The following is a 25,110-nucleotide window of genomic DNA, read 5'->3' on the forward strand; positions in this document are numbered from 1 at the left end:
GTGTAGGCTGTCTTGACAATCCAGTTTGCTGTGGAGTAGGATGCCTTGGTGAAACACTTGATGCTACTTGGTGCGCTTAGGTGAAACAATTGATTTTGGCGTAAGACTCCTTGACGGAATAAGTGACTCTGGTGAGTGTTTTCTTGGTGAAACTATTGACTCTGGAGTAGTTCTCCGTGATAAAGCAACAAGTTCTGGAGCTGTTTTTCTTGTTGAAATAATGCGTTCTGGTGTCAGTTGTCTTGGTGAATAGCATTTTGATCCTAAACTGCGCTCGGGCGAAGCAAAAGGTATCGGCGTCGATCTCCTTGATGAAATAGTTCGTGCTGGGGAAGATGTTTTTGACGAGTATGATGGCTCTAGTGTGAATTTCCTATTTGAAAGTGGTATTTCTGGCGTGCTTTTCCTTGAAATAGTTTGTTCTGGTGAGGAGTCCTTTGATGACAAGGGTATTACTGGCTTGGACTGCTTTGAGAAAACACGTGTTGGAGTGATGCGCTTAGGGGAAGTAGTTGTTTCCAGTGTAGGTTTTCTTGAGGAAATACCTTCTGAAAGTTTGCTTGGTAAAAGAGTGGATTCTGGTGAGTGTTTCCTTGATGAAGTAGCTGATTCAGGCGTATGTTTCCTCAATGAAACAGGTGATTCCATTGAGTATTTCCTTTCAAGTTCTGGCGAGTGTGTCCTTGATGAAGTAAATGACTCTGGTGAGTATTTTGTTGGTGAAATAACTGGTTTTGGCAAATGTTTCCTCGATGATACAGAAATCTCTGGTGAGTTATTGCTTGAAAGAACATCTGACTCTGATGAATGTTTCCCTGATAAAGCAGCTTCACCTTGCAAGTCTTTATTTGCTGAAACTTCTTTTTCGGGTGAATGTTTCCTCAAGAGAAAATTCGGTTTTGGTGAATGTTTCCTCGATGAAACAGCTGATTCTGGTGAGGGTGTCCTTGACGAAGTAAATGATTCTGGTGAGTATTTTCTTTGTGGAATAGATGCTTTTCGTAAGCGTTTACTCGTCGAAACAGATGAATCTGGTGAGTTATTTCTTGAGAGGGCATCTGATTCTGGTGAATGTTTTCTTGATAAAACAACTGCATCTTTCAAGTATTTCTTTGATGAAACATCTTGTGTCCTCGTAAGAATGCCTGCTTCGTGAGAATGCTTCTTTGATGAAACAACTGATTCTGTTGAGTATTTAATTGGTGAAATAGCTGCTTTTGGCGAATGTTTTTTCGATGAAACAGATAGTTCTGGTGAGTTATTTTTTGAGTAAATACTTAGATCTGGAGAATGCTTTCTTGATAAAGCAACTGATTCTTCCAAGTTTTTCTTTGAGGAAGCATAGGGATCTGGTGAATGTTTTCTGTAGAAAACATCTGCTTCTGGCGAATTACTCCTTGAAAGAACGCCTTGTTTTGGTGAATGTTTTTTCGAGACAATACATGCTTCTGGTAAGTGTTTCTTTGAGAGAACTTCTGGTTCTGGTAAATGTTCACTGAAGAAAATATCTGGCTGTGGTGAAGGTTTCTTCGAGACAACGCTTGGCTCTAATGAGTATGTCTGTGTCGAAAAAGCTGATTCTGGTGAATTTTGTCTTGACACGACAGTTTGGTTTGGTGAAAGATTTCTTAATGAAACAGATTTCTTTGAACAGCTTATCGTTGACGAATCAGTTGGTTCTGGTTTAGTTCGTCTGTGTTGAACCTTTGCCTTTGCGATGGGCTGCCAGGGAACATTAGATGGTTTTGCAAATTGTGTAGGTGAAACAATTCTTTCCATTATTTTATCTGGTGTCTGCGTATATTCCGCTTCTTGTATGACGTGAGAAGACGAAAATATTTCTTTTGTGGGTAAAACTGCTGCCTCGGCTTTTTGGGAAGTTGTTCTGATTGGGGCAGGAACGGCTTTTGTTTGTCCTGTCCGTTGCATTGATGTTTCTACATTGAGCATCAATGGCGAAGTTCTTTCTTCTTCGACTGGCACTTTTATTTCAAAATGTTTGGTTTCTGTTTTCTTTTTAATATGTGAAAGTGTCACAGCTGTTTCAAATGGGGTGACTGAAGGTGTTCCATCTACACAGGTCTGCACGGGTGAAACTGGTGTTGATGTCACATCCTCCTTCCTGGAAACAAGTTCATGTCCAACCGGTGATGTAGAGGCGGAAAATGATCCTAATGCACCCATGACTACTTTTTCTACCTTAACCTGTTCGAAAGAAACTGTTGTACATGCAGTGATCAGTGTTGGCTGCACTTCAGCAACTTCCTTTATATCAAACAAAACTGTGTTGCTATTTTTAAGCTCACATTTGACATCTGATATATTCATCTGGAAAATAATGGGTGAGCTCTTCCTTTGCCTGGCAGGAATTGCTTTTTCGGTGTCCATTTTGAACAAATTGTCTACATCCTTCCAATCATCATCCTCTGAAAATGATGAGGAGACTGTTTCGAGAGTAACGTCATCGTCAGTGTTCTCAGAGACCTCCGAACACTCCTCCTGTTGTTCTGTCTTTGAAAAATAAGGTGATTCTGAAAAGTCTTTGTTCATTTTCTCTACCAGATCTGCCAGCGATCTTTTAGTTTTAAGCTTGGGAGATGGGCCATCGACGCTGCTCCCTATCTCAGGATCTACAGAGTCACCCTCAGGTGAGCACGCTAGACTTTGACTCTTACTGGTTTTCTCCCTCAATGGAGAGGTTACGAGGGAAGTCGAGGGTAGGGACGCAGACTCACTTTTTCCAGACAACCCTGCAATTTTGTTATTCTGTCTAGTTGTCTTTCTCGATGGACTTATTACTGGAGAAGGAGACTTTGAAAAGCTGCCTCTACACAGCTCTTTGCCCTCACCTAGCGATAACGGACTCTGGCTTCTAGAATTGCTTCTGTCTGTTTCACTATCCCCTGCCACATATGAGGTGCTCAGCTGAGATTCCTTTGAGAAAAATATTTCAGGAATAACGTTTCTTTCTCCTTGCGAGCAAATAGTAGGGCTTCTGGAGTAACTCTTATTTGATTTTTGCGACCCTCTATACGATGGGCTGGTTCTGTTGCTGCTTGGACTCGGACCCCCCCTGACAGATCGGGAAGGGGAGTGGTACTTTCTTCCAATGCTAGCAGACCGTGTACCATTTGCCATCCTAGAGCTTCGGTGACCACCAGAGTGATGAAGGCCTACTGACTGAGACCTCGAGGATCGCCCAGTACCAAGTCTGATGCTTTGCTGTTGCGCAGCAGGTGATGTCGAAGTCTCTGTGTCGCTGAAGATTTCTTCCCGGACGTACTTAATATCGAATTTCTCGAGAATAGTCGACTTTTCTTTGGAGGTCACACTGGTCATAAAAATGAGATCTTCCCTGATCTTTGATGTTGGTGACCCCACACAGCTTGTCATGCCCGAAGAGGGAGGCGTTGGTGAGGAACCTCTGGCAAGTTCTGGCGTAACCAACCTCGGGGAGGCTGATTCTTCTGAGGTTGGTTGTAGGGTTGGTCCAAATGCTTCTATGGTCTGGGCTGGTGTGGGCTGCATTGAAACATCAGATGCTTCTGGTGTGGGCTGCCTTAAAGAAGCACGTGCGGCTGGTGTAGACATCCTTGAGGTAAAAGATGTTTCTGGTGTGGGCTGCCGTAAGGAAGCAGGTGCGGCTGATGTAGATACCCTTGAGGTAAAAGATGCTTCTGGTGTGGGCTGCCGTAAGGAAGCAGGTGCGGCTGGTGTAGACATCCTTGAGGTTACCGATGGGGCTGGTGTGGTCTGTATTGAGGAAACAGATTGGGCTGGTGGGCCCTGTATGGGTGAATCAGATGTGTACTCTGTAACCTGGCTCGAGGGAACAGGTGCAGGTGAAGTGCGCCTTTTTGGAGAAACGGAAACGTACACGTTTTGTGTGGACTTTGGGGACACAGATGGTGCTATCATGGGCTTATCTGGAGAAGCATCTCTGACTGTTGTTTTCTGCTTTGTGAAAATAACTAAGGGTGGTGAGGGCTTCCTGGGTGAAGGAGATCGTTCCGGTGAGGGCTGTCCTGATGAAAGAGGTGCTGCTTTTGTTGGCGAGACAGGCTTTGCTGCAGCAGCTGGCCTCTTTGAGTAACTTTCTGCTGATGACGGCGCGCTTGTGTCTCTTGACTTCCTTCGAGGGGACGTCACCAGGGACGAAGCTTGTGAGATACGTCTTGTTCCATCAGCTAGAACCTGATCTGATTTCTTCGAGTAACTTTCTGCTGATGACGGCGGCTGACTCTTGGACAACGACTCTTTCCTGCTTGTAGCTGCAGCATCAGGTGATTTTATTGCTGGAGGTGAACTGCTCTTCTTTCGCTCACGACTATGTTTGCTGCTTTGTGAGTATCTGAGGCTGATTCTGAAAGTGATAGGAGGAGAAATAAAGTCAGAATACATACACTCTTTGACAAAAGCATTGCAGTTTCCAGCTGACAAAAATAATTTGGTTGCACTTGTGGCGTACCAACAGAGGAAACTGCAAATACATCATCAGATGAATAAAGCACAAGCACAATATAGCATGAATAAAATCTTAAAATATTATTTGAAACTAGGTAATAAATGTAAATCCATTAGTTTAAAGCCTGTTTAATAAAAGTTACTCTTTGATGTTTGGGTCTTCTCTCACTAAGCTTCCTGGAACTGTATTATGTACAAACTTGGCTATATTTTATGAATTTTGAAAGCAATCCGCACACATAACTATGCGAGGCCATAATTTTTTTTTTTTCAAAAAAAAAAAAAAAAGGTTAAAGACACACGCACTACATGTATCTGTCTACATGTTCTGAGGTTCTTCATCTAAGGTTCAAGACAATGTTCTGGTCAGAAGGTGCTCAGTTTTAAAGAATGCAATCCACGGCAGTTACATTGGTCAACACTGGTTTGTATGGACGTGTTGTCTGTTAAGCTATTGTAGCCTGCATGCCTCATTATAATCCAGGGAAAAAACCCTTCAGTGAGATTTTCTTTCTTCATAAATTCGTTCCTTTTATGTTAAGAAAGTTTAAATTTGATTTTAAGAGCAATGACATTCAATCTTAATCGCGATCGTCATTGTGTGATGGAATGTGTGCGCACGTCAGTCAGGCTCTTGGTCTTGTAGTTCATCGGTCTTGGGTCTGTCTTTTCAAAACGCTTGTCTTTTCAAAACTCACCATTTAAAAAAAATCAAGACCAGTGTAACAGCCTCCTCGCTTCCACCGAGCTGGTTTACTCAAACTAAAATTATTTGCAGAAACTGTCCTACAAATACTAATTGGTCTGAAAGTCAAAGGTCACTCAGTGCACTTGGCGCTTGCTGCTGAAGATTTAAAAGCAGCAGAAGAATGCGAGAACTTTTCTTGTGAAAAGAGTATGTATCCGCTTGGACAACAAATAGAAATGAATTATTAGCAGTCTCTGAGTGCCTCCGCATCCCCACCTTTTGCCTCAGGCAAACCTGAAGTGGAAGTGGGGAACTGTCACTGTGCTTTGTGTGGAAGAAAATAGAAAACGTCGATATCGCACAATTAGTGATAGCGTATCGATAACAGAAAACACAAATATTTCGTAAAAATGACGCCCAACCACGCGATGATGGAAAAAGTACCTTTCATTTTTTTTTTTTACTTTTGCACCTGCGTAGAACTGGAAGTGGAGTTACTTCACAATATAGAAGTAACAAAAGAGCTTACTGCGAGAGGAGCAGCGTGATAGAAGCTAAGAATTTAATTGTGGCTGGATGTCTCAGTACGTAATGCAAAAGATAATATTATTGTTGTTGTTGTTGTTGTTGTTGTTGTTGTTGTTGTTGTTGTTGTTGTTGTTGTTGTTTAACGCGCATGATTCAAATAAAATGATTGCTCTCGGCGCTAACAATCAGCAATTATTTAAGATATAACAAAATCAGTAAAACCCACAACCCACATAGCAGGGGTTAAACAGGAGTACTTTGGTTGTTGACAGTGAAACTCATCTTAGATCTCAACACACGAGTTGATTTACAGTGGTAAAAGTATTAGAAAGGTTGTCAGAAAAATGTTACAGTATAGTCATTCACAACAGAAGGCAGACGATATGTAATTAGTCCGTGGTCCGATCACAAGCCAGTGACGTATTGAAAGTTTCTTAGTGTTGCCCTGGGGGAGGCCTGCCTACACAAAGCGATACCTGCTAGGTGGAGTCGTCTACTTAGTACAAGTTCTTGTAAGCAAGTGAGTGTGTTCGTGTTTGCCTGTAATTTATCAGAGGATACTCTTCTAACACTCACCTTTGCAGATATGACATCTGATCTGTCTGTATTTGTGAATCCCGTTTCCCTGGCTCGGGTTGATCTTCCACCGATATGCTTCTCCTTTCTTCTAACATCATCTCCAATAGCTTTACTTCTTCCTTCGGTAAGCTTCTTCTTTCTTCTCTTAATCTCATCGCTGCTTCTTCGGCCTCTCTCCGTCTTCGTTCTTCTTCCTCTCTTAATCTCATCGCTGCTTCTTCGGCCTCTCTCCGTCTTCGTTCTTCTTCCTCTCTTAATCTCATCGCTGCTTCTTCGGCCTCTCTCCGTCTTCGTTCTTCTTCCTCTCTTAATCTCCTCTGTTCTTCTTCCGCTCTCCGTCGTCGTTCTTCTTCCTCTCTTAGCCTCCTCTGTTCTTCTTCCTCTCTCAGTCTCCGTTCTTCTTCCTCTCTCAGTCTCCGTTCTTCTTCCTCTCTTAGCCTCCGTTCTTCTTCCTCTCTTAGCCTCCTCTGTTCTTCTTCCTCTCTGCGTCTTCGTTCGTCTTCCTCCTGTAACTTTCTTCTCTCTTCTTCTCTTAATCTCATCTCTTCTTGTTCTCGTAGTTTCCTCCTTTCCTCCTCATCATCTTTTTCTGGTTCTTCCACTAATTCTTCTTCTACTGGTTCTTCTTTTGGTTCTTCTTTCTCTGGTTCTTCTTTTTCTGGTTCTTCTTGTTTTGGTTCTTCTTCTGGTTCTTCTTCTGGTTCTTCTTCTGGTTCTTCTTCTTTCGGTTCTTCTTCTGGTTCTTCTTCTTTCGGTTCTTCTTCTTTCGGTTCTTCTTCTTTTGGTTCTTCTTCTTCTGGTTCTTCCTCTTTTGGTTCTTCTTCTTCTGGTTCTTTTTCTTCTGGTTCTTCTTCCTCTGATTCTTTTTCTTTCATTTCTTCTTCTTCTGGTTCTTCCTTTGGTTCTTCTTCCTCCTCCTCCTCTTTCATCTCTTCTTCTTCTTCCACTTCTTCTCCTTTAAGGCTTTCTTTTCGGATTTCTTCAATTTCTGAAATTCTTTCCAAGTCAGCTGGCACAAAGATCCTGAAACACATTTTTTGCGCCATGATTTTACTGTCAGGACTGCGCTCCCAGTCACAGTTTAACGAGAAACGTTATGACCTACATTCTAACCAAACAATGGTTCCGTTTCTAACCACTTTAGTCACCAGAACAGTGTGTCTGAATGTATTCTAGAATAGTCAACCTGGAACCAAACCCTTGAAGCTACCAATATACGCGGATGCTGAAGTCACGTGTAATAAATGACATACTAGCATCCCTAAATTAATCGGAATACCAAATACAGCGTAACTGCTATGTAAGTAGTTGTTATAATATATTTTTTATGGAATAATGGCAGAAGCAGCATGCACATGATGAGTACATATACCAGTTCCGATTCACGGATTTTTGAGGGACGACACTATTTTCCAAAATTACAGAGATGCACCCACACACATATCATGCACTAACACGCACACTTACCTTGAAGTGAGATCTGTCATGGTGTAGGCGATGTCCGGCTGAGTGAATAAGGAGGTCATGGGTACGAAGACGAAGATGAGATTGGAGTTCGGGCCCACGTTGGCCAGACCCTTAAGAAGCAGGGCGTTGTTGACGAACATGTCGCCTCCTGCTAACATGGCGGCTTCAACACGCTGCACCAGATGGAGACCATAGGTCCTGGGAGTCAGCATCCTGCAAGAGGGCGAGAATACGTTAGTAGGGATCACAAGTTGCCTACGTAGCTATCACCTTGAAGCATCTCCATACCTTTCAACTATACCCAGCCGGCTCAGGTCAGTCATCTGGTCAGGCCACACACTGAAATAGCCCAAGTCACGACAATATTGCTACAAACTCATATGTAAGTGACGGAAATCTCTTTTTGTAGGTACCAGGTTAAATGAATTTGTTTAAGCTATAGAAGGTTCGGGTATTTATAAGATTATTAAAAAATCTTTTATTATTGGCTCGGCGCAGTATAAAAAATATAAGCTGGCGTTTGCGAAAGACTGGTTTGGGGTAATGTCAAAGACTCACAAGGCACATCTAAGAGACCACAATTCTGACCTGATCATAACAGTCATAAAATGTTTGATCAAAGATACTGAATACTAGTATTTAATATATTTGGCCATAATTATTTTCTCTCTCTATGAGTTTATGACCTTGTTTTGAATTAATGTCAAGTTTTTATTTCTGCTACTTAGTCCAAGATCTAGATATTAAAAAAGCATAAATTTAGCTTATTCTGTTACCCTCGTAAATAAAGATTTGTCATTTATGATTTGTCTGTAGCCTACAGCACGAAAGATACTTGATAAAGGCTTTTTATTTATCCGACACGCAATAGTCAAAATGTCGCAAGACACAAAGAAATACATAAATAGGAAAAAAAAAAATGAAGTAAGTAAAATTGTTTAATCCTTTTGATCGGAAGTTCTCACCTGTCTCTGGCACCCAGGGTACGCCAAACGTCAGGTGACGGTCCTGCATCGTGCGCCTGTGCGTAGGATTCCAACTGCTCGCCCGCCGTCTGCATCAGACAAAAAGGTAGACGGCCATTCTAGAATAGGACTTCAGTTTTCATGGTGTGGACTGATGGGGCTGGTCGACTTGAACCAAGGTGCACGAGTCGATTCGACCACAGGTTTAAGTCGATGTATGATCACCGAGTACAGAAATTGCTATAATTATAGAGTAATAATCATCGACTGATACATTCGTTGCTTGGGTTCTGCACGTAATCAAGATGAAACTTTCAATTTTCCAATTGGAACTAGTAATGGGATATGTGTAAGTCAATCTTCACTATTATCAAACAAAAATGGACGCTGTTTGAAGTAATGTCAGAGAATAAGGAAAGACATTATCTCTTGTAATGCGGTGCGTGGATGTCTGTGTGTCTAAGTTCGAAACAAAACATTTCTTGATTAGTTTAATTTATGGAGCATCAAAAGAGTTGGTAGGGTAGAGCCGTACGACTAATGGCTACAAAGTGTGGGCCCATTGACTATTGCAACTTCGAATAGTTTGTAAATCTTCGCAGCATAGTTTGAAGTCCAACTGTAACTTTGTGAAACATTGACATCCATGCAAGTCGCCGATTCTTAATAAAAATCAAACTTTAGGGTCTTTTGACCATACGTTCTCTCAACACCTGCTTTTTCTACTGGTCCTTTGACAGATCTGGAACCAGCTGGCACTTTACAAACACACACATATTGAGAGAGAGGCGAACGGTGAAAGATACAAAAATCGAAGTGCTCATATCAGCACACACAAAACAACAACAGCAGCAGCAGTAACAATAGAGTTCTACGGGATTCAATTTATATTTGGTCGAATTATCGCATGAATGAATTGGTTAAATGGACCAATGGTTATGGGCAAATGGACTGTTGACCGTAGCCGAAACGGCTAATGGTCGAGTCGACCGGCGACCTGGACTTAAACAAATTCAGAGGCAGCATGCATGTTCAGTGATATTCGGTGAACTTGTAATGTAAACATCTTATGAACTTCAATGGTATTAGAAGACGAGAAAACTGCTGTACGCGCGATGTGTTTGTCAACAAGTCCCTGACCATTAAGGGGCTGGCCAACGCAGACCCAAGCTCCAGTCTCCTCGTTATCTTCCTACCTATGACCTCCTTATTCACTCAGCCAGACATCGCCTGCACCACGACAGATCTCACTTCAAGGTAGGTAGGTGAGTGTCAGTGTGAGGGTGGGGGAGAAAGAGAGAGTTGGTGTGTGTCCGTGTGTGAGAGAGTGAGACAGATATAGAGGTCTATGATAATAGTAAAAGAAAGTTGTGATGTAAAGTATCACCTTGACAGAGACAGTCAAGATTGCGAGGACAAAGAGTGATATATTGGACAAAAGTACATGCCAGCCTCGCAAGTGAATGAGTTAGAATTACTGGATATTTAGCACGCAGCTCTGTAAGTCACTCATAATAAAACTGTCTTACCCTCAAGTAGAGAGAAGTGTTCACAAGCCTCAGGCTGTAACAGTTTTTTGTTGTGTTGTGATACCGTGGTGATCAGAGTAAAGTGACATACAGACTCTCTACAACTAGATACTGTCGGGTCACGATTGGTGACTGGTGATGACCCTGTCGGAACATGGCTGGTACTCCCTCCACATCATCAGCATGGTCCTAACAACCAGTAGCTGTGACAAGCGAGAACTAGATGAGATGCATAACGAGGTGTCCGGGATTTCTACCAGGCTATCAAAGGTTCGACCGGTGGAGCAGGTAAACAAGCCGCGAGGGACAAGGTAAACAGAAGTTACGATTAGTCGTCAACCGAACATCCTGTACCTGTGAGGTGCGAGACGACCTCCACTCTCACTTATCAGACAACGTGATAACATCGCTACTTGCGGTGTAGGACCACTAGGATTCCGCCACTGTACACGTGACATCACTATACGTGCGTGTGGGTGTGTGCGTGAATGTACCTATCTTCTTGATGAATTCATTGTGCTTATACGTGTAGTGTATACAGCATGAAAGACAATGGTGAAGCAAAAGGAAGTCGGACGCGAACAAGATGAAGAACAAATAAAGAAACAAAAAAGATAAAACAACTCAATGACACTAACGAAAACAAAATCATTCTTGCACGCATTGTAGTGAAACCTGACCAAAGCACCGCTTCACACTGACCTACTAGTCTACATTTCATCTGCCGCTCCACCGTGTTTGCACTGAGTAGGGATAGGGCAAGGACTAAGGAGCAGAGGTGGATATGAATCCATGTTTATATTCACGTAGGCATTTTATTATATCTGCAAAGGTTAAAAGGTCGAGTCACTATAAAGGTAATAGCTATAGACAAAGCTTTTCTACTACAGGACATGTTCAGAAGGCCTGACGAAAGGAGGCTGGGGGCAGGGGGATGCTTTACCCAGACACGCGGCTGTAAAGGGGGCCTGGCCTTGGTCAGTGGATGTTTTCCCTTCATCTTTTCCTTTTTAAAAAAAATAAGTTTGACGGTTCTTTCTGGGAATTTTTTTCTATGGAGCAGGGTGCTACAAGCTTGATCCTAACGTCATTTTCCATTATTTACTAACCACTCAGGTGTAGACAACTCTCTGCTCAAGTAATGGTGTAGATCCTGGTGCACTTGTCCTAACGTTTGCAGTCTATATTTCTTAGCCGAACGAAATGTAGATATTTAGAATCGAATAAATAACATATTATTCTAAACTGGGAAAATAATTTACAATTACAATTAGAGGAGGCAGGGAGAGGTCGTCTGGCCAGGGGCTCTCGGTGGCCCTGATTCTTAGCAGGCCTTTAAAGTGGACTTTGTGAACATAATGCACTTATGAATTCTTCTTTTACTGTAGCAAAGCAGTTTATAATTTTAATAATTCGGTGAATAAAAGACAGTTCAAATGGTGGTGAACACATCTCTCTATAGAATAATTATATGAGGGTTTGTCTACTAAAATATACAAGTGTATCTGTCGAAAGGTTAATACCATGAAGCTTTCAGTAATGAGCATGTTGCAACTAGTCAAAACTTTGTATTTAGAAAAAGGAATATAGGTCTCATAAAAGAGGTTAAAAAAGAGAAATCTAAGAAAAAGAAAGAAAAGAATAAACTAAGGTCGTGTAAAAATTACGAGATATTTCACACAAAAATCGCTCAGTAGGACTGGCTTCTACAGCTTCTTTGTTTTCAGTGATTAGCGTAAAGGATACAGCTGCTTTTCTTGACTTCCTGTATTGAGGTTTGTCAGCCTTTCCTGATTTCTGACGAAGATGAATGCATCCACGGGACGGTAAACAGTGCTCAAGCCAAGCGTGCAGTGAATGCACAACCGTCCATAACTCAAGGGACGTTATCACATGAACTCGACTCTCGTACGCTAACAGTACCCATATTGTCTTACCTTTGGGAAGATTTCCTTGGATTTATAGGATAATTTGCAGAAATTTGTGCAAACCAGATGTTGTCCCTGCCAGCTTGGGTCGTAGCCAGCAATTAAATCAAAGACATCACTGGAGAACAGATTGCCGGAGCCAGTGGAGGCCCGGATGTTGAAAAAAGCGTGCGTGTGTGTGTGATGTTGGAGATGCCACACTGAAAAGTGCAAACTGCCTCTTGTTACATTTTTCTTGCAAGGATGTAGATGTGACAGTTGATACTTGTCTCCGAAAACAGCGAAGATCTCGCGGATGGGACTCGTAGACGATAGTTAAAACTTTGAATCTGAATTCCAGAATGCACTCAAACCCAGTTCAGAATTTGATACATTGTTATTTTGGATTTGAAACATGGAGAGAGACAGTGTGCACTTCCAGGTGGAAAATTCTAAGTTTATAATGAAAACTGCTTTGAAGGTCATGTATAATCTAGTCAAGTTTATTCACTGTTATTATTAACGGGTTACAAAAACATTTTTTCTGACACCTTATCAGTCTAACTAAATGTTAACTACTGCGTGCTGTTTGATTTTTGACCAACACATTCCCCATTACGATGCTGTGGTTCTTCTCCAAGTCTGAAGTAAATACTGTGACGTAAATGTTTGTGACGTGTGTGAGAGCAAGCTCAGTGAACAGCGACATCAACCAAACCTGTTAACAAAACGTTAGAGCTCTAGACAGACGACCCAGTCACAAAGACACAGTTAAAATGTTAGATCTGTACACAAAGCAGCAGGCAGGCAGGAAAATAAAAAAATTGAAAAAAGACCACCAACAGATACTGAAAGAAAAATTGTTTATGACGCCCAGCAGGAACAAATGAATGGACGAAAGACCATCTGACATTAATCTCTTCTGTGAAAAGACTTAGTTCTGTTTGAGAAATCTGATTTAAAAAAGTGGTGAAGCAGAAATATAATTTTCTTCTTGTTGCCTTATCTTGAAGTTTTCTTTTTGACTATAGGCAGACATATTTCTTTCCCTTACCTGCATGGCCGACGAAAAGGCGCTGAACACCAGGCGGCTTGCGGCTTGAAATCCTCTCTCCAAGTAGAAGTCGCCATGGGCAGCACAGTCATCTTGTAGTCGGAGTTCCCATTGTCGATGTCGTTCATGCAGACGGAATTGCTGTCTGGGTTGGTTCGACATCTTTCTCTCCTTCCATCTTGTCTTCAGCTCTCCATATTGCCGTTACGCATGTTCCCTCGTCATGTTAATTTTGCGTCATGTTGAATGACGTCGCTAGCCTGCTAAGTGCTGAGGTCTCTTTGCGCAGTCTTTTCAGACTGATGTTTATATAAAAGTGTTCTTTGGAGAGCAACGTAAGATCTCACATAAATGCTGATTGTTTAAAGGCTTAATTAATTTCATTATTAGGTTTGAGTTTAGAAGTCAGCACATCGTGAATGTCTTTGTATTATTACACTTGAAGGTAAAACTAAAAGACGCAGCCGGTTTCAGAATAAATATTAAATATTTTCGAGTTCATGTAAATATTGTAAAGTACAGTAATAAACAGCGTCTGGATAAAAATACGTTTAACGACATGATGTACTCGTGTCTCAATAAAAGAAATCTTAACATTCCTCATGTTAACACAAGTCTCTGTCGAATGGCGCACAGAGACTACTTACACTGACGACACTACGTCACAATAATGACGTTACCTTCCAATGTACGCATAACGTGCTGTGCGCGCAAGTGTTCTTTATTTTTTTCCTTTAATATCTTGTATTTTTCTTGAAAAGTTGTGCGTTTGGTCCGTGTGTATTTGGTGTTGCGTGCATATGCACACGCGTGTGTGTGGTGCGTGCATGTGTAGGAGGGCAAGGGTGGTACGAGTCTTGCATCTGACCTGCAGAAGCGACAGCCGTTATTCAAGTTAGTAACTATCATTTCTCTCTAAAAACCAAACAAAACAAACAAATAAACACGCTAAAGACGTTTTGCACGAACGTTCCTCTTTTCTGTGTATTTACAGGGTGTAACAATCAAGCAGCAAGCAACAGACCTGTGATGCCAGCAAAATCTATGTTGTAGGATCGGTTGGTCAAAATAATTTTGAGCGCGACATTAATACCAGCCCTGGGGCCAGTTGTACGGATTGTTGTGAAAACTTAAAACTGTTCTAAAGTAGTAAATATAGAAACGTTTTCTTTTCAAAAATCGCTCCTGTGTTTAGATGCGTTCCAAACGAATATAATAAAAATGTGTTGACGGGACGTCTGGCTTAATTAAACAGTCTTGGTTAAATTATACTGTGCACTGTTTTTCTATAAAACTAATTATCTAAACAGATTTAACGCCTAAGGTATTTAAAACTAGAAGTACATTCCCCAGATAGCATTGAAACATTTTATAAACGTTTAATAGATGTCATTGCAAAATGTTTGAATAATGTTTGCAGCAAACGTTTTTAAACGTTTTTATGCCCATCAAAGTAATGTTTTAGTAATGTTTGGATCCGCAACTGGTCTCTAGTTAATGGAATAATTTAGTTGCGTTTATTGGAAGCAAAGTTTCCCTCGAAAGTTTCCGCCAGTGTTACTAATGGCAGTTCACGTCCAAAGAAACCAGCTCCTCTTCTGTTAGAAAGAAACACAGACAAGCAAAACGATGGGCGAACGGACCGACATACAGGTAGGCCGACAAAGAGAAATTCTCAGACCACATCCGTGATATAATAATCATTCCACGAAGGCTATCATAGGAACTGACCCTCAGGGGATCTGACGGTAGCTCTCCGTATGTTCATCATGGCTGCTACTCAGGAGAATGCCTTCATCTTGCTGACACAGGAAACAATCACAGCATCAAAGCTGAACGGTCTCTTATTTACACGGCGAACAGAATAACGAAATCTCTTCTAGAAAAAGTCTACAATTCAATAATGACATGAAAGATAACAGATTACGTTTTATTCTTTCATCATACAGACGGACTAGAAGAGGATTTCTTTTCTCCCTTCTGTCATTACTAGAAGATCAAGGAGATCTGGGCCCTATATTTGGCAGGATTTCGTATCCCTGTCTGAAGCAATATTGAATCCTCTCGAACTATTTCCTTTCTCTAACTGTTTAGAAGCAGAATTTGCCGAACGGGTTTTGTCTTTGCGTGAAAATATACACAGCAAAACAAAAACACAAAAGAAAAGCAAGTTCTGAAACATTCCTTAGCATAAAATGTTTTCCACATGAACGCGGTTATGATACTAAATGTTTTATTCATCAGTGGGTCAATTGTTTGAAGCAGTTTATTTTGTCTTCAGGTCGCGATTGTCCCTTCAGGTCCGAGACATGTTTGTATGAATTCTCGCTTAAATTAAAAAAAAAATCTTGAGTTTTAGCTCATTGCCAGAAAGCTTACAATGAATGAAGCTGGCTATCTGGTAATGACTCGTCGCAGACGAAGCACTTTAGGCAGTCGCGTGTCCTGGCTAACGCCAATTAAGATTGAACACACATGCACAGCAACAATCACCCCATCTCTCGGCCCCACCCCGTCAGGCTATGACGTCACCTTCCCACTCTCTCCCCACGCCACCGTTGCATCAGCGGTCTTATCACGGGACGAAAGCATGATGCTTCCTTCGTGTAATTATTTCCTGGGACGAGTGAGAGATTCTGGTGATGGTAAATCAGCTTATCACGCCTTTTCTTCCGACGTCGAGTTATTGCCCTTGGCAAGGTAGCCCCCCTTGTCGCGTTCCGTGAAGATAACGGCGGCCAGATTTGTTGAGGAAGTATGATGTCTCACGAACCTCGTTCAAGACGATCACTAGACTTTCCTACAGCCACTTCGGCGTGGGACGAGCGCCGTCTGGCGGCTTCCCACGAAACTATAGAAAAAAGGAACACTTTTTAATTTAATTTAATTTAATTTAATTTTTAAGGAGAAGGGGGCTGCTAAGCAGGTGATAGTGAACTGAACAAGAGGATTTGCATCTCACCACAATAGTTCAGTAAAAAAAAAAATTTAAAGTGAGTGGAGGATGAAAAAAAAAAACATCAGTAACTGTATCAACGACTCCATCAATCCCCCTCCCATACTACCTATCTACTCACCAACTCAAAAAGGAGAGTTGATTAAGGTTTCGAAATAAACCGTAATTATACTTTTTTGAGTTAACTGAGAATATTAATAAATATATGAAGAAAATCAACAGTTAAGCAAATTAAAACAGATTCCAGACTGACGAGACCTACAACCCAATACTGCCTTTAAGGCCCACATAGTTTCTTTGTAAAACACTTTCATGGTTTTGAATTTGTGAAGTGTCAGCAGTCACTTCGCACTTTGTTGTAAATGTAGACCAAGACAGCTTACAAACAGTACTCCTTCTAAATAAGATTAGTCATAATGCGCCACGTGTGACTCTCCATGGTATGAAGTGGTATCTGAACTGCTCGAAATGAGAAGATATTCTGATAGCTACCATTCGATTTCACATTGTAGACACGACATGGCTCAAACAAGTTTCAATCTGGTTTAAAAGATTGTTTCCAAAAGCTTTTTTTCTACATTTGTGGAGCTCCATCTCCATTATCTGTAGCCCTGCGCCTGTGAAACCTGACCGTCATAAGACTGGGTCTGTCAAGTAAATCCCTGTTCTCTCCCCAAAGACACTAATGATTTCTATCAGTCTGCAAATAACTCAAGTAGAATCGATCAAAGATTTCAGAAATGGGAGCAAAAAAAAAAAATTCCAATTTATTTAAGGATTTTTTGTCACGCGTAAAGCTTAAAACGCTTAATTACCTAACATATAGAAGTACGCATAATATACTTGCACATTTACATTCAATTTTAGGCCTGGGCGCTCAGATATACATTTGTACTTACTGAGTATGTATTAATCCAATAATTTATGTTCGCTCTTATTTTTTTTAAAGCAGCTTTTATCATTGATTTACATTATACAAATCCTCACAACCTACATCATATAGTTTGTACACGCGTCTGTCTGTCTGTAGTCTCTCAATTTCTTCATTTGTTCATCACATTCCATTGCTTTTATGTGTACAAAGACTCGCATTACTTTTACAGTTCATGAACAAATTTGACAGAATTTTAGGGAAATTTTGGTCATGTTTTTACTATTTATCTGGCAAAGATTAGGTCGTATTTTGCATGGGTTATTACACAAGCTATGGGCCTAAGGCCAGCTCTACAAATGTTTTAAAATTTTGAACAAGTTGTGTGCCTTAAATCTATTTAGATAATAAGTTGTATAGATTTTAGAGTGAACAGTACCATTTAATAACATTGTTTAACACTAAAATCGTTTTACAGAAAATAAAAACTAAGCCAGACTTTCATCCCCGTCGAGGAAATTTTTCGTGTGGGCTTGTGCAACGCATTTAAAGGGCGTTGGAGCGATTTTTGAAAAAAAAGTTTTATAAATTTGCTTCTTTAGAAACGTGATAATCTTTAGAAACATGCTGTGCAATTAGCCACTCAATGCTAGTATTCTAAAAAGCTTTGGTTCTTTTTTGGTCCAAACTGTGTCGATGTTACTTTCATTGTTGTCCTTTCTTGGTCAAGCACATTTTGATAAAAACAATAAGCAGAATTAAAACAAATAAATAGTAAACTACGAAAATAAGGATTTTTGCGTCCTTGTGGTCTATTTTTGTGGTCCAGCAATTTTAAATTTTCACCTTAGTCCATTCACACACTCTGAACATTTTGAGAAGCTGATCAAGTCTCTTTCTTGCAATGACAGCAAAATAAATAAATAAATAAATAAATAAATAAATAAATAATAAATAAAACATGCATCTAGTGCAAACGTTTCTCCTCTTTCCCTTGGACAAGTCACTCTTGTCTCAGAAAGCTGGCTGACAGTCTGATTTCGCAAGTTTCGTTGTCAACAACTATGTTCTGCTTAATCGCCGTTTCCTCGCTTCATTGCGTCTGTGATTTCTCAAGATGGACGGTACAGGCTGACCGTACTATGCATTTGGTTGAAAGCTTGACTTCCACTCGTGACAGGTGGTCCAGATTGGTCTCTCTGTACACTGCCTACTCCAAAGACGCTTCTGAGAACATCGTTTAGACATGGCGCCAAGCCGAATAAACTGAGTCTCCATTCCTAAAAATTTCTTTTGTCTTGCGATTAAAAGGACATGTTTATATCAATCAGTTCATATACTTCTTTCAAGTTTCGACATCACTTTAAACAATATCATTGTTTAAAAAACAGTGAATGGATCATTCCCTACCGAAATTCGTCGTCGAATCTCAAGCCAATGCTTCGAGCCTTCAGCATGTGCGTTCGTCCATTTCCTCCAACGACAAGTACAGGTAAGGAAACAACAACTTGGGGCGATAAGGTCTTACAATAATGTTCACTCTCAAGTTTTTGCCCACTAAACCCAATACCTGAGTGTGTCTATGTTTGTCGTTATGATACGAAGACAGATGAGAAATTCTCCTTTATATAAAAGTGGGTGTTTTACTTACAGATAGAACTCGACTTTGTGCGCTGCTCGTTCTGAACACCGACATGAACAGCAGACAGCTCGAATATCTGTCAGCAGCTTAATGTATCCAGACTTAATGCTGCTGTTACGGAGGCCATAGATGAAAGGGTTGTAGAGACTATTTCCGTAACCCAGCAAGATCACAACCATATCCACCTGCCGTGGCAACGGCTTGCGGGAGAAGGATGTTCAACAGAATGGTGACGCAGTACGGCAGCCAGGAAATGACGTAGACGAAGATGACAAGAAGCATGGTGACGGTGACACGCATCTCATCTCGCCGCCGGCGATCGCCGCGAACGCTTCCGGTTCCAGCTTGGCTAGCCAGCGAGGTGCTCGTGCCTGCTCGGCGAATGGCCGACACGTCGGACGCAGAGCAGAAGGAGCGAGTCATGGGCCGAAAGAGGGCGCTCCTTCCCTTCCTGTCTGATGAAGACATCATGGACAGGCCTTGGTCCTTCATGTCGGACGAGCCTACCGTGAGGTTCACGCAGAACTCGCTGCCGTTCTTCTCGAACCATTGCCTGGGTGACCGGCGGACGTAATGCTCACGTGGCGGGCTCCGGCTGGCTGAGAGGGACGGCAGGTTTGGGCACGTTTGGTTAACAGGCAGCGCCGCCACGTCCTGGTCGCTAAAACGTATCAGCTTCACAGAGCCTTGTGCAGAAAACTCGAGTTGTGACGCCACTGGGCAGCATACTTTGTCAGCGAAATGGAGGATCCCTGCCTGCGTGGCCCCTCCGATCTCCTGGAGATCCCCGGCGAGAAGCTGTTTCGGGAGCCCATGACGTAGTTTCGCAAATATCTCCCACTTTCCGGAAATGAGGTCAGACTCGCTGCTAGGAGGCGGTTTCCGGACGCCGAGATGGTGCGGTTGCTGCGCGTGTATGTCCGGTAGATGGACAGGTAGCATGACGTCATCATGGTGCTGGTGCCGCCAAAGCAGACGACGATCATGAAGATGGCGTAGGGAAGGGAGCTGCCCCACTTGCAGTAGCAGAAGTACTGGGTGGGCACGTACTCATACTCGCCCCAGCCAAAGAGAGGCGGCAAGGACAGGACAGTTGAGAACAGCCACACTCCTAAAGCACAGACAAGACGTTGTTTTCTCTAGCAAGGTATCTTGTACACAACTGATCACAGCTACAAAAGTACATAGAACCTAAGTTGTGCTACAAAAGAAAGTACATGTAGTTTATATTATAAAAAAAACACAGGATAAGAAAAGAGAATAGGAAAAATAATCGAACACTGCAAGGCGGAAAACTGCTATCAAATACTATAAAACTTGTTGTTGTTGTTGTTGTTGTTGTTTTATTTATTATTGTTGTTGTTGTTATTATTATTATTATTATTATTATTCAAGATTGCGGATTGGCTAGGTGATGAAATATTCAAAACAGCTGCATTTAAGTTCTAAAGTAATAAATGCATGCAGGCAAATCGAATGTACAGTAACAAAAGGTAGTTCGTTTCTCCACGATGTTAAGCTGCTTAATGATGGTTTTTATATAAGTTTTGTAAGCATGCATATCTGTGTGTGCGTTTGTTTGTGGGGATGAATAAATTCATGTATGTTTAAAAATGGGATTAATGAGCCCATAATAAATCAAAAGAAAAATACATTGGACAAAAGGATGACGTCTAGATGACAAATAAAATAGTGGAATCTAAATCTTACTCTCATAATTGATTAATTAAGCTCAGGTGCAAAAATTTTCTCCCAAACTGGGGGGAAACCTCCTTCCGTTGTCACGATACACATCTACAAACACCAGGTACAGAAAAAGGTCAACAGCAGATGTGAGAATAATACTTGGATATGTTTACATTTTTAAAGCTTTAACTAATGGGAAAGTTAGGCGTACGTGTGTACAAACGTGACGTCATATTTTGACCTCTTTTGTGCGAGATGATGTTTGTACAAGCGTATCTTGAGAACAAAAGAAGGGTATCACCCTCCGTTGGGCAGTAGTATCTTGCACTAATTATCAGAGAACATATTTTGCAGCAAGAATAATGTTTTTATCACTAAAAAAATTACTCATAGCCAGTAAATAGATATTAATGTAGATGGTTTAAAAGGGCATATCGTGACGTTTCTTTTATCCTGCCTCAAAAAAAAATAACCAGTTCAAACTTTCAATAAGAAAGAAAGAAGCATTCTTACCGCCAATATGTAACACTTGACCAGCAGGCGAGTACAACACATCGTATTGGGCCGGACGACATACCCGGATGTACCTGTTGAAGGTGATGCTGTTGAGTGATGCCACACTGGCCACAAAGGCCAGCATGTTAGAGAAGCCTGTGGCTGCGCAGACGGGTCGGAGAGAAAACCCAATGTCCGCGGAAGATGGTGAAGACCGTCAGAGGCATGTTAACGGCCGACACCAGCAGGTCGGCGAACGACAGGCACAGGATGAGGTAACTGGAAGGCAGGCGCAGCTCCGGGGTCCTTAGGACGACGACCCACAGGAACAGGTTACTGCTGACGGCCACGATGCAGATGACAAGGAGGACCAGACCTTCCGTCACCCTCTCCGATGTCGGCACAACGTCATCCAACGCCACAGCTTCCGATCCGTTACAGCTGTCCTCGGCGTTGTGGATGCCAGTGACGCTGTCGTCGCCGCTGCTCAAGTTGAGAACACTCGACATGTCGATGAATCGAGGAACGAAATGAGTCGAGTTTCCGTCTCCGAACGCCATGACGCGTTACGTCACGTCACGTCACGTCTCCAAACGACACAACACCTGATCTCTGGTTTTTGACTCGCTCAAGGTTTCGTTCGTTTGCAATCGCGTGGTCGGAGATAAAGATTAGAATTAGTGCCCGCGGAAAGCTTGCCTCTGAACAAGCTGCCATCACATTTCGTGAGTGGCATGGAAATGAATATTTTTGTAAGTAAAATTTCCTAAGACATAAAGCGTAGCAGTAATACCTGTTTTATTCAATTGTCTTAGAAATCACTTCATGTGCAGTAATATTTCGACACCTGTGATTCAGGACATAGTCGACGTAGACAGCGGAGGAAGTGGTGAGTTCTCGTCGATGACAGTGATGATGATGTTACCAATGGTAATGTCATTCTGATCTGACAGAATGATGGTATTTAGTGACGTACAGAGCGTCAGCACCTTTGACACAACCTTCTGCAAACGCAGATATCACTTGTATATTATATATAGAGAGTTAGACACGCTTTTTAAACAGTCATCGACAGCTCGTGAAGGTGATGTCTTCGAAAACGCCGAGAGTGAAATGTTTCACCAGCACATCAACCAAGCTACGTCAGCTGGCGGCTTTAAGAAACGAGATCGAGAGGCATTGATGTCTCTGGAATGATTACTTTCTCATAAATTATTCTCAAGGCACGCAACTCTTTGCATGTCCACGGTTGTCTGCCTTTCGGTGGATGTCCACGGTTGTCTGCCTGTCGGTGGAAAAGATGCACAACAAAATGAGCTTGGAGTCGAGTGTGCGCGCGCATGTACGTCCCTCCAGCACGTGTGACCACTCCCGTCGCCCACACAGTGCCGCACAGCTGGATGCGCAATGTCCGTGCTGCACACGCGCGCAAGTCACGTGTGTGTCATAGTAACAGGACCAGTAGACTCCACGGCACTGAGCATTTACTAGATGCGGTTTTTTGCTCTCACACAAACACACACTGGTCCACGTGCGAGCTAAACAACGGGCTGATAAATTTTAAAGAAAAGTGCAGACGTAAAGAGGTATCGGGTAACAAACAGAAAAGACTAGAGTTTTGTGAACCAACAGAGGAAGACGATCAAGTAGACTAACCAATAAACCAATAAAAAAAAAAAAATAAAGAAATGGTTAAAAGAAGGCTACATATAAGCAGATAACATTAGCACATATAATTAGTGTATCTTTTATCATTAACAGTCAGCAATATCCGAAGTTGGCAACAACTTTCTTTCTCGTATATTTTCTCCTTTCCATATCTTTCTCCTTGTGCGGCGGAAATCTTCCTGAGTCATGCGATGAGCTGATGCACATGCTGTCATTATCTATGCCAGGCTATCGTGTATGACTTCCTGCAAGGCAGATATAATTATACAGAGCAGAGAGGTGCAGAAAGACAAAGAAATGTGAGGGGAGGCGTCTGTTCCCTGCACATTCTCGCTAGCGTAAAGAAGGGAGATCACTCTCACACACAATTAGAAATGTTCATGAATTACTCCAGACGTCTGCTTCTCCTTACCGACACTTGCTGTCATGCGGTACATGGTTCTCGTTTTCTTTTCGTCGAGAAAGTAAGCAACTTGCATGTATTTGAGTTGAAAATGTTTTCTCGGTAGAAACTACTGCAAGGAGCGAAATGGCGTCACCGACAAACCATTTACATGTTGCAGGGTTGAAGGCGAAGGTCAGCGATGAGCAGCGACAAAAGAAAAACATACTGAGAGAGAAAGGTGTGTGAAACTTGACAATTATTTCATTGAAAAATTATCCCGGCTATATAGGAAATTGCAAATGAATCAGTTTCCTGTTCTGTTATATATTATATAGACAAACGTTCATTAGCTGGGAGGAGACTGGTAAGCCATACCTATACTTTTAACTTGGAATTTCAGTCAAGGCTGTTGCCTCGACATGGCAAGTGTTGTATAAGACTTCAAGAGCAACATGACCTTCCAGTCCCACCCACCCAATCCAAAGTAAAAACTAAGTGCATGCTAAAGACATTCGGACATTTTATGGTGTAAGTTGAACCTGTCTTACGGTGTTTAACTGGCGATAATATCAAACTGCACTGGAGCGCGACGTATCAGATATTTGATTTGATCGATGTGGTGAGTTTTTACAAAGAAGATTTCCCTGTTTTTGATATTAGCTACAAGCACTGCTGAGGTTCCATGCAAATGATTTATAGTGCATGTAAAAAAAAAACCTAGGATCTGTTACACTGCCCATCCCAACCACCTAGCAAAATAGTGTGATAAATACATAAATAAAAATAAATAAATAAATACAAATATAAAGATGGCTGCCGAGCTGCATCGCAAGGTCTTGCCGGGCTGACATCACGCGAGAACATGTGATAAAACTGTCAGATCCTTACACTGTGCAGTCGACGATGTAGTTAAGAAGCAGGCAGGTTTTGTCATGGATCTTGGACATATTATGCACATGCAGGCAAGGTGAGCGTGATTACAAGCGTGACTGCGCCTGCTCTGCCGGTTAGAGACCAGTGGAGCTGACGGGGATGATGGTGCGGGTCGAGGTGGCGGGTGGCCTGTAAAACTAATAACAGTCTGCACACGAGTTAAAATAATCACTTTAACGCAAACATTTTTCATTCCAGGACATTTACGACTTCATGTTTTCATCGCACATACCTTTGCTGTAGTCTACCTTCCTAAACACTCGCCAAATAATGTTTGCGATGATGCCTCGTGAAGAGTGCATCAACCTTTGACTATATTGTGCACAGTTTGAAATATAATGCCAGCTACAGTATTGAGACTTGATAACACACACATTAGCAAATAACAACAGACTAAATCAGCATATCTTTGTATCTATTGCTAGTTAGTTGGTCATCCGAGCCACCAAGTCAAACAGCTCAGTCGCTCGGTCAGTCAACTTTGTTCGATTCGGTAAGAATTATTAAAAAAATTACTAGCCACGGTTGACCGTCAGTCTCTTTGAATGAGTCCGTATTATTCTATATATTACTAGGCAGTTTACCATGGCACAGTGTGTGCAAGCTGAGCATAATAACTGAATTTACAAAATGCATTTTCCCTCCAGGATTTGTCCTCAATGCGCTGCGCACGAGAAAGACTAGAAACGAACCAACAGTCAACTAAACATGAAATACATGGGTCAACAAATGGATGATAACACGTAACATAAACTAAGCGCATGGATGAAGAACTAAGGAGTGAGCGGAATAGTACCCTCGAATTTGCAAGATAGAGGAGGGGCGAGAGAGGCGCCACCGCCCGCGTCTCATGAAGAAGGGGAGATAAAAATTGCCGCCAGTCTACTCGATCTCCTCCCAGGTCATCAACTTCCACACTCTTTACCCCTCCTCTCTCTTTCGTTTTCCTTCTTTCTTCTAAATTTATTATTCATTCTTTCTTTCTTTTCCTGCCTTATTTTCAATATGTTAAAGTGCATGACGCTATGTACATCTTATTAGTTTCTCAACAGACACAATTCATTTTTTAGTTTCCTGCTGATGAGCAGGGTTAGTCGAAATGGGCGACTTGTCACCTCTTTGGCCGTTAATGTTTCGGATACCCTTGGGGTTACCTGGAAATGGTCCTGCAAGACAAACATGGAGATAGTGTGGTGATGATAAGGCGTCAAGTGGCCGAAACCTGAGTTGCGTCAGGCCCCATTAGGAACGTGAAATACGCGCGTGCCACTTGTAATAAAATACGCCCTCCAT

General features: G+C 41.9%; 2 protein-coding genes and 1 long non-coding RNA gene across 3 annotated transcripts; 1 reads left to right on the plus strand and 2 right to left on the minus strand.

The window, feature by feature from the left end:
* Positions 1-24: 24 nt before the first annotated feature.
* On the minus strand, positions 25-6,492 carry LOC112556163 (serine/arginine repetitive matrix protein 2-like). Its single transcript, XM_025224909.1, has 2 exons — positions 6,257-6,492; positions 25-4,363 (listed from the first exon to the last, which is right to left on the minus strand). The coding sequence occupies exons 1-2, from the start codon at positions 6,466-6,468 to the stop codon at positions 64-66; spliced, it is 4,512 nt and encodes a 1,503-aa protein (XP_025080694.1). The 5' UTR covers positions 6,469-6,492; the 3' UTR covers positions 25-63.
* Positions 6,493-13,948: 7,456 nt separating this feature from the next.
* Positions 13,949-16,897, plus strand: LOC112558388. Its single transcript, XR_003098142.1, has 2 exons — positions 13,949-14,075; positions 14,176-16,897. It is a non-coding gene; the product is annotated as an uncharacterized LOC112558388 (long non-coding RNA).
* Positions 16,898-18,448: 1,551 nt separating this feature from the next.
* On the minus strand, positions 18,449-21,508 carry LOC112557315 (melatonin receptor type 1A-like). The gene is made up of 2 exons (XM_025227097.1): positions 20,850-21,508; positions 18,449-19,761 (listed from the first exon to the last, which is right to left on the minus strand). Exons 1-2 carry the CDS (start codon positions 20,974-20,976, stop codon positions 19,328-19,330), a joined length of 561 nt encoding a protein of 186 aa, XP_025082882.1. The 5' UTR covers positions 20,977-21,508; the 3' UTR covers positions 18,449-19,327.
* Positions 21,509-25,110: the final 3,602 nt, after the last annotated feature.

The sequence above is a fragment of the Pomacea canaliculata genome, linkage group LG2 (assembly GCF_003073045.1).
Source record: "Pomacea canaliculata isolate SZHN2017 linkage group LG2, ASM307304v1, whole genome shotgun sequence".
Lineage (NCBI taxonomy): Eukaryota > Metazoa > Mollusca > Gastropoda > Architaenioglossa > Ampullariidae > Pomacea > Pomacea canaliculata.